The 9958-nt window shown below is 39.7% G+C and overlaps 1 protein-coding gene across 2 annotated transcripts; it reads left to right on the top strand.

The window, feature by feature from the left end:
* Positions 1-651: 651 nt before the first annotated feature.
* On the top strand, positions 652-6883 carry LOC308404524 (uncharacterized protein). Of its 2 annotated transcripts, none has more exons than XM_080894603.1 (4): positions 652-834; positions 6021-6168; positions 6324-6475; positions 6561-6883. In XM_080894603.1, the coding sequence occupies exons 1-4, from the start codon at positions 742-744 to the stop codon at positions 6603-6605; spliced, it is 438 nt and encodes a 145-aa protein (XP_080750729.1). In that variant the 5' UTR covers positions 652-741; the 3' UTR covers positions 6606-6883. The 2 variants fall into 2 exon arrangements, with proteins under 2 accessions (XP_080750729.1, XP_080750728.1); XM_080894602.1 differs by having other exon boundaries at positions 652-927; positions 6561-6793.
* The last annotated feature ends 3075 nt before the right edge of the window (positions 6884-9958 follow it).

The raw sequence follows: 9958 nt of genomic DNA, 5'->3' as shown, positions 1-9958 counted from the left end.
AAATGGAGCACTGTAACAAAAAATAATTTCCCCCAGGGATCAATAAAGTATTCTGATTCTGATTCTGATTCTGATATAAAAATTTGACAGAAAAACTTAAACATCTGGAGAGGGAACAGAAACTACTTAAAAATCCAGAAATTCTAGAAGAAATATCAGACATCAGAAACCAAATTGATGAATTATTAAAAGAAGAAGTAGAAAAAAAGGCTAGGTATATGCAACAAACCTATTACGAATCAGGGCCCAAAGCAACTAAAATACTTGCCAGTAGACTGCGTAAAAAGCAGGCATCAAGGATTATTGATAAAGTAAGAAACTTGGATAGTAACAAATTACATTATATGCCCAATGAGCAGTGTTGGGGAGTAACGGAATACATGTACCGCCGTTACGTATTTAGAATACAAAATATGAGTAACTGTATTCCGTTACAGTTACCGTTTAAAAATGTGGTATTCAGAATACAGTTACTTTGTTGAAATAAATGGATTACACTGCGGTACTTTCCTGTTTCATTTTGTCGCGGGTCAGGACTGTTTGGGTTTTGTTAGACAGCTACGTTCTTTCGTTCCAGGCGGCAGCGTTACGGTTGCCATGGTTACAGGGCGACGCTCTCTCTCTCTCTCTCTCTCTCTGCGACTGTGTGTTTCCTGGGTGAGAGAGCGCCTTTTCGTTGTTGTTGTTGTGCTAAGCTAACAGGCAGAATGCTACAAGCATAGCTCTAAAGAATGCAGCATCATGGGCAGTGTAGTCCGTGCTGCAGGGAGAATGCACTGCCATACACGTTATGTGTCTGTGAGCGCGAGGAGGGAGAAAAAGGCGAGTGGAAAGGTACGAGTTGTCGTCGAGGAAAAACGGGAGCTGGAAGCATGTAAATATAATAATAACCACTGCAGCCAAGAAGAGTGCCTGACGAGCCCAGCTGTAAGTAAGCTATTAAGACTCGGCTGTACACCGTGTTCGTGTTTTCCTCCGAAAACAATAAGTTCCGTTGGAGCAGTCTTTCAACGTCTCTCTCTGTCTCTCGCAAGAAAAATTGACCCACACAACAAAGTAAAGCTATTTTTCGGCTATGAGCCGACAGGGACCCCGCCGTATTAGTCAGAGGTCCCTTTACTACAGTTTGGAGTCGCGGACCTTCAGTAATAGTAATAAATCACACAGCAATAGTACATTCACGTTGTTGTAAAAAGCACGATAATATATTAAGTAATCCAAAGTATTCAGAATACGTTACTCTCATTGAGTAACGTAACGGAATATGTTACAGAATACATTTTGGGGCATGTATTCTGTATTCTGTAACGGAATACATTTTAAAAGTAACCTTCCCAACACTGCCAATGAGATAGAAAATGAATTTAAAAAATATTACACGAGACTGTATTCACAACCGGCAGCTGCAGACCTTGAGACAATTAAAAATTTTCTTGACCCGCTGGATCTGCCCTCCATAGGAGATACCCAAAACAAGTTACTGATTTCACAGATTACGGATAAGGAACTAGATACAGTTATTGCCGAACAGAAAAAAAATAAAGCCCCAGGAAGCGATGGCTTTCAGGCTGAATTTTACAAAGTTTTCAAAGAAGAACTCAAGCCACTTCTTCTATCTTGCTTCAACTGGACTCTGAATCAGGGAATAGCTCCACCATCATGGGGAGAAGCTATTATAACAATTTTACCCAAAGAAGGAAAAAACAAAGAATATTGCAAGAATTATAGACCCATTTCCCTCCTAAATAACGACTATAAATTGTACGCTTCGATCATTAGCAAAAGACTTCAAAAATTTGTACCAGATCTGATAGAAGTGGATCAAACTGGATTCATCAAGGGACGTCAGGCACAGGACAATATAAGGAGAGTCTTTCACATTATTGACAATGCAGAAAAAACTAATATCGGTACTGTGTTAATTAGCTTAGATCAAGAAAAGGCATTTGATAGTGTAAGCTGGCTCTTCCTATTTGGAGTATTGGAAAAATTCGGGTTTAAGGACAGCTCAATACAATGTATAAGGACAATCTATAATCAACCTACAGCTAGAATCAAGGTGAATGGTAGTCTGACAGATAGAATTCGGCTATATAGAGGTACAAAACAGGGCTGTGTCTTGTCACCAATTCTTTTTGCCTTATACGTTGAGCCACTAGCACAAGCAGTGCGACAACATTCAAAGTTGGAGGGGGTATCCCTTGCTGGACAAAAACACCTTATTGGATTGTTTGCTGATGACGTTATTATTTTTCTACGAAACCCTGACAAGTGCTTCCCAATTTTGATGCAACTATTCCATACCTTTGACTACTTATCAGGCTATAAAATTAACGTATCCAAAACACAAATTCTATCATTCAATTATATACCCTCCCAAAAGATCAGAGACGAATACAAATTAAATTGGCACTCGAACAACATGAAATATTTGGGCGTAACCTTGACAAAATCATTATCAGATATGGCGGACATAAACTATAATCAGGTGGAGGGCAACATTAGAAAAGATCTAGAACGGTGGTCGGCAACACCTACAAACTTTTACTCAAGAATCCAAATAATAAAGATGAATGTTCTCCCAAGACTGTTATACATGTTTCAGTCACTCCCACTTCCTATATCTCAAAAAAAATTCAAAATATGGGACAAAATGATATCAAGGTTTATTTGGGGTGGGAAGAAGCCCAGAATAAGACTAACAACACTGCAACTCCCGAAGCGCAAGGGAGGGATGGCCTTGCCGAACCTAAGGGAATACTTCTATGCAGCCCAATTCAGACCACTTGTTGGTTGGTGTAGACCAGAATATGAGGCAAGATGGAAGGAAATTGAGAAAGAAATCGAGGGAAACAACATTCAAATTTTTATCTCTGACAAACATTTAATGACAAAGAATAAAAGTGGAATGAATCAAATTGTGAAATTTACATTAGACATATGGCACACAGTAATAGAAAAATGTCAGTTAAAAGAACAATTATTTATACTCAGATGGTTTAGACATGATAAAAATTTCAAGCCAGGACAATTGGACCAAACATTCAAACAGTGGGAACTAAAAGGGATTACAGCAGTTTGTACCCTTATGAAAAACGGAAGACTAATGAGTTTCCAACAACTAAAAAACAAATACAAATTGGAAAATAGAGATTTCTTTAGATATTTGCAAGTTAGGGACTACTGCGCAAAACAAATAAAATCTGACTGGCTTAGGAAACCACTGGGGATTGTCGAAAAAGTAAAAGATTGCTATGAACATAAACAATTTAAAACTATTTCCACCTTCTATAGGTCATTAGAAGAAAATAGACAAGATTCAACACTCTATATTAAAAAGAAATGGGAAGTTGAACTGACCATAAAAATAACAGAGAAAGAATGGCTCAATATGTGTGAATTGCAACACAGTACAACTAATTCGCCGTTTTGACACGTTTTTTCATTACACCCAAAATAAAAAGCAAACTGACCTCAAGTTTACAAAATTGTTGGAGATTGTGTGGAGAAATAGAAGCGGATCATTCTCATGTATTCTGGAAGTGCATTAAAATTAAAAAGTATTGGGAAGACTTAAAAATGAATATGGATAATATTTTGAGTTATACACTCCCAAATACTTGCCAAGTGATGTATCTAGGAAACATAAAAGAACACATACAAAAAGAGGACGTGTATTTAGTCAAAATAATTCTGGCCGCAACAAAAAAAGCAATTACAAAGAAGTGGTTACACCCAGATCCTCCCACCCAGCGGGATTGGATCAGTATTGTAGAGGATATCTCAGAGATGGAAAAAATAACACTCAACATTAGACTGATGGGAGGTAAATACGACAGACTATGGAGGAAGTGGAAAACATTCAGAAGTGACACAAATGAAATAACATAATAGGTTTTCTTTTTTTTTCTGCAACGTGATAAATGGAAAAAGATATGTAAACTCCAGACTCTATGTTCGTTTATATGTATGTTTGTTTGTTATTTTCTTTATTGTATGTCCACAATGTTAACATAACTTAATAAAAATCAAAGTAAAAAAAAGAAAAAAGAAAAAGAAAAAAGTAATCGGATTACAGTAACGCGTTACAAGTAACGCGTTATTGCCCATCTCTGATGATAAGTATGAGATACACCCCTGGCATGTTATGAGCAAAGTATGGCTCATCAGCAGCAGGATATAAAAAGCTGTCAACTACCCAGTTAGTGTATTTGCTGTTGGTATAGGCCACTAGTGCTTCACGGGTCTGCCACATTAAGCTTCGTGAATTACAGCATTGATAAACAAGCTTGTAAAAATTGAGCTTCAATCGCTAGATTTCCAAGGTGCCAAACTTTGCTTGATCTGCAAGTTAATTTCTCTCATTTCTAGTATAAAGATTTCTCTGGATCTCAGAATTTTAGCTTTTCCATTACATAAATACTGTATCACTGACAATGTTCATTCATTGTTTGATGCTTGGTCATTCGGATTTATACAAAATTTTCAGGTTAACCATATTTATAAAGATATCGGTCTTTTTTTAAAAAACATATCCATAGATGCTGATTTTTATTTTCAGTTTGAAAGATCGTCTGTATGTAGAGCTCATCATCAATATCACCGACAGTCATCATCACTTTTGCTGTTTTTGTCTGCAAATATTAGAGGAGTAAAAAACAAAAAAAGGACTTTATTATGGGAAAACTGTTTTCCCTAGTCTTAACAAAGCACTAATCTAACCACTGATCTTTTGTAACCATGATTTTTCAAGAGTGTTAGAAAAAACACTGACAGAGAAAACACTGGTTTTATAGTGCGTGCATGACTTGCATTGCTGTAAAAGTACGATTAGGATGCAGGTCAGGCTGGTTGAGTTTTAAAGACAGATCTTACTTTATAAAAGCTTTTCTAGCTGGGTTGTTAAAACGTTGATCCTGAATACTCCACAGAAACATCCCGAGCCTTATAATTTTGAGCTCACAATTTGTCAGTGTTGTTTCTCAGGCGTTCAGTTGTCTGAGAAACAACTTTCTTCTCGGAACTCCTTCGGTTGTGGAAAAGCAATTTCACTGATGTGGGGTTTAAACTTGGCACCGCTGGTGTCACATGCATCATTGCAAACCACTCGACCATACAACCCCTCTAAAGTGCTTCTAGCGATGAGTTTGTGGGCTCTGAATTGAGGGTTTCTCAAAATTTCATCAAGAGTTTTACAAAACAAGAGTTGCTTCTTATTTTTCTAGTGTGCAGTGAATGTTCAGGGGATAAAGTTTATATATTTACTTTTAGGCCAAGAAAGTCAGTAGCACATTGTCATGCTGCCTCACAATCTGCATGAGAATGTAGTCGCTCTGCCTTTCATTATTTCCTTAGTCGCCCAGGAGCGTTTAGCACGCACGCGCACACACACACACACACACACACACACACACACACACACACAGGACCCCACTTAGTGCGTCAGATGTTTTCTCTGCCACTGCGCTGCTTTGTTTTCAACCTGGAAAATCCCCTTTTAACGAACGCAAGTGCAGCAGTCTCTCTCTCTTGCACACACACGCACACACACACACAAGCTGCAGGAGGTAATATGAAGGAAACTATTAGTTACAACTCGACTCCTCTTGGATTGCATTTAATTAGACTTTTTTGGCCCTTGTTTTGCTGTCATCATTTGCCTACAGTCACTCTGACCAAGAGAGAACCATTACTATTGTCCAAGACCTTAACTATCACTCGTAAAAGCCAGGGTGCCAAGATTTTTCTTACATTTGAATGACACAAGCACCAGATAGATAGATAGACACACACAATAGTAACAGTGCACCTTTATACACCATTCAAAATATTTAATCATAATCTGTGTGTATGTGCATAAATAATTTCTATTGAGCCGTGCAGTAGATTTTGTTAGTGTTCAGGCTGTGATCAGCTGAGCTGCTGCTCTGAGGTTTACTGCTTTTTCTGACACAACTGAATTTAACAACATTTTGATCCACTACACTGACAGTACACTGTTTATGCTGTCTTTTTTCTAGACTAGTGAGAGGCAACTCCAGGCCTCCCTCGAGTGCCGGTGTCCTGCAGGTTTTAGATGTGTCCTTGATCCAACACGGCTGATTCAAATTGTTAAATTATCTCCTCAACATGTCTTGAAGTTCTCCAGAGAAGAATCACCTGATTCAGGTGTGTTGACCCAGGGTGAGATCTAAAACCTGTCAGGGTCCTGGGTCTGAGCGACCCAGGATCCCTGAGCAGTTATGAATTATATTATTATTATTGTATGTATATTTGGTGTTGCTGTCTTTGTCCCTGTTTGCGTGTGTGTATATGTGTTTCAGCGGGCGCCTTCAGGCATGATGGGTGTGGCCCTGCTGATGGTCTGGCCACACCCGAAGCCACACACCTGCTGCTGATCAGGCCTCGTCAGGGGGAGCTACTTAAGAGAGTCTTGGAGCTCCCACCAATGCGGGATCATTCCGTGAGACTCCATGTCAGTCAGCCTGTTGAGCTGAGTTAGTGTGTGTGTATGCCCGCGGTTATATGTGTCCTGACGGCTGCGTCTATTGTGTCCCCAGGAGAAGTGTGGAGCGCCAGACGGCAGCCAGCACGAGGAGTGCTGAGACATGGGAGCGGAGAGCACTGAGACACGGACTGGTCACGGAGAGACATGACACTGGAGTCAGGGAGAGCACGGGGATTTATTGTTGTTTTGTTCCATCACTGTAAATAAACGCACTGCTTGTACATTGAGCACCGCGCCTGGGTCCTCCTTCCCCACCCCCCCCACGGTTTGCCATGCCAAACCGTGACAAAACCTGCAGGACACCGGCACTCGAGGCCTGGAGTTGCCCACCCTAGATGGTATAAAGAGTTGGTATGAAGATGGAATTCAGTCAATGAATCTAAGCTTCAGCTTAACTTCTAATTGATCCCTGCTATACTTAATGTACTTTACCCTGACCATGAAACCACAACCACTGTGCACCAGTCACACACACTTTAAATCCATCACCGTGCAGCAAACTAACCTGCTTATCCTGCACTAACCTGCAGATTATTTTCATGCAACATTTAAATAGCACAGCTACTCTACCTCAGTTTGTTTTGCAGCATGTTTCACAATATGAAAACAACGTATGTCCCAAGTACAGACCCAATGTCTCATTAATAAACACGAGGACTTACATGTAAGCTTTAAATTTCCATTTGATCAAATCTGACTGAGCAGTCCGTACTGTTAAATCTAGTAGTAATCTAGTAAAGTACAGATACCTGGAAATTCTACTTCCCACCTCTGTCTCACTTCATGAAGCTGAAGATGCTAAATGGTTAGTAAAATGTTACATCCACACAGGTAGAAGACGACATTTTCTGCTGATTGTATGAACTGACATCTTTACCAGTAAAAAGACATCATTTGTCAGTGTCTAGTGTCGTAATATCATACAGCTATGTTTAACATTGGGTTACATTTAGACACAAAGATGACGCGGCTGGGTTAGATCATGGCGTTGGATGATGTGACCACTCATGTAAGGAGACCATTATTGTTTTGGTTTTGGTCATAAACAAGTGAGGCTAGGGAACAATTATGGTTTGGCTGCTGGTCATTGGTCTCCACTGGTAACTTACTCTTTTCTACTATCCACATCAAAGTCCTCCTAAAGGTTCCTTTTTGCTGATGCTCCATTATTTTGTTTCCTTAATTTAAATGTCTTCACACACTTGCTGCTGTTTCGTTTTCATTAATCTTCCATTCCAGCCAACAAGAAGCAGTATTTTCAGTTTAGTACCCTGACACTTTTCAGCACTGCCTGCAGACTAGACGTGGTCATCAGTTCCTTGCACTGATCCTCAGTGATAAAAGCTGTTCTTTTTTTTGGTTATGAGCTGAATCTGGGAACCAAATCAAACTGCTTTTACACACCACTTAAAAGCTTGACTTTGCCTGCAGCCATTGAAAACAAACACTGTGTTTGTTTTTTATAGCATCTGATGCTGTTCAACACCCATGACCTTGAAAATAGGGGCACACAGTTAAAAAAAAAACAACCAAGTCATCAGGATCCGATCAGTAACAGCAGACATACCAAAACACTTTGTGTTTTTGTAATGTGATACTGATAACACAGCGTGAATAATCAATGTCATGCTTTCATAATTGTCTTTCTCTACTTCCACGAATCCTCCGTCAGTGTGGCTCCATGTTGACAACACGATAGCTCTCAGGTCAGGGCACTACTTTATGAAGCATAGGGAAGTTGTTTAATAGATTTAATAGTATAGTCTCCTTTGAAATGTTGCTCTAGTTCAGGGGTAGGCAATTAATTTTCCCAAGGGGCCGCATGAGACACTAGAACTTTTGTGGCGGTCTGCACCAATAAGCTGAACTCAATTTTGCTCAATATTGTTTTAATCTTTTTATAAACTGCACTGGAAAGAATAGATGTTACAGTTAGGTAATAAAAATGTGCCAAGACTTTGGAAGCATGCAGTTATTTCCATGAAAAAATTACTCTCTGTCACAATCCCTTTCACTGAGTGCATTGCTGCCAGCCCCCTTGGACCCCAGACATTTTTGTTATTCCTTGTCTAAAGATGAGTAACCAGGCTGTGTTCGTCCAAAGGGAGAATTCTTGTATTTCTTTGCGTGGTAGTCTTATGACAATTGTATAATAATTAATAATACTGGCAGTTCAAAAGCAAGTCAATGTGCTCTCCACCAACTAAAGACACTGACTTCCTTCCTTCCTTACCTCACCTCTGACTTCAGTAAATAAATACTCTGAAGTTTAAATCTAGCTAAAAGTGCCACATTATGCACCAATCTTTCTTTTTTTAACGTATGCTGATATCTTCCGAGGGTCAAATCACTTGTAAACATCAGCTCCAACACATTTAAGCGAAGCCACCTTTGCTTGCACACATGTACATTACATAAATTTAAAAACAAAACAAATCAATGACTGTAGAAGAAATGGACGACCTGGCTGCATTTCCTCCCAGTGTGCAAAAATGAAGCCAAAATTTCCTGTTTGTGGGAGCTGCCATGTTGCACTTTTGGACCCAGACTTTGCGCAGTAGTGACTTTCGGTGGAGTCGCCGGGTCACACTCCTGCCCACACACCCAATGGACTCAAACACGCCCCCTTTCCTTTTTACTTGCCCACCTGCTCCAGTTTTGATGGTATCTGCTGATGGGTTTGCTGTGACTGACGGCTCGTTAAATGAAGGCAAATTTACACTGTAGCTCCTGTTGATAATTCATTAGGTAGATTAGTCTTAGCATATGCATTGTGTATGCCGGTTAGCATGGAGTCAAATGATTCATTGGTGATTTGCTGCATTAGTTACCATTCCAACTTTGCTTTGCTGCTATGTGTCAAACATGACCAAAATAACTTGTAACTAGCATTCAGCACATCTTTGATGTTTACCTTAAAAAATGTGAATAAGTTTAAGCAGCCTAGCAGGTTTCAGGACTGAGGCTCAGTTTAATGACAGGCCCTCTGGATTTGACATGAAATGTTGTTTCATTTAATTTTTTTCCATGTTCTTTTTTTAAAATCAAGATTTCAGCTTTGCAATAATAACAAGACTAATGGCCTACAGCCATGCTATAGAAGCTCAGCACAGGCTGTGCAAACTGCTTGTTAGTCAAGCCAACATGCACAAAGTGAAAACACCAACTACCCGATGATGGAGCTACACGACAAATGTACCCTGAGAGGGTCTTGAATCTTGGCACAACAGTTCAGCCAAAAAATGGTAAGTGGCTGTATATGCTTTGCCCCACACCTATTCACTTGTTCACATACTCAAACTGACACTCTAATGGCAGTGACAGCACCATGCAGGTTGATGGCCTCACCATCAGGCATAAAAATGTCTTGGCCAAGAACACTTTGACATGTGGAGACACAAAAAACCTGTGCTTTGTGGAAGACTTGCTCAGTTGCCTTTTTGGTGCGTT

The sequence above is a fragment of the Rhamphochromis sp. 'chilingali' genome (genome assembly GCF_963969265.1).
Source record: "Rhamphochromis sp. 'chilingali' genome assembly, chromosome: 10".
Classification (NCBI taxonomy): Eukaryota; Metazoa; Chordata; class Actinopteri; order Cichliformes; family Cichlidae; genus Rhamphochromis; species Rhamphochromis sp. 'chilingali'.
Note: the sequence above shows the minus strand (reverse complement) of the source record. Positions and strands in the feature narration are given on the sequence as shown.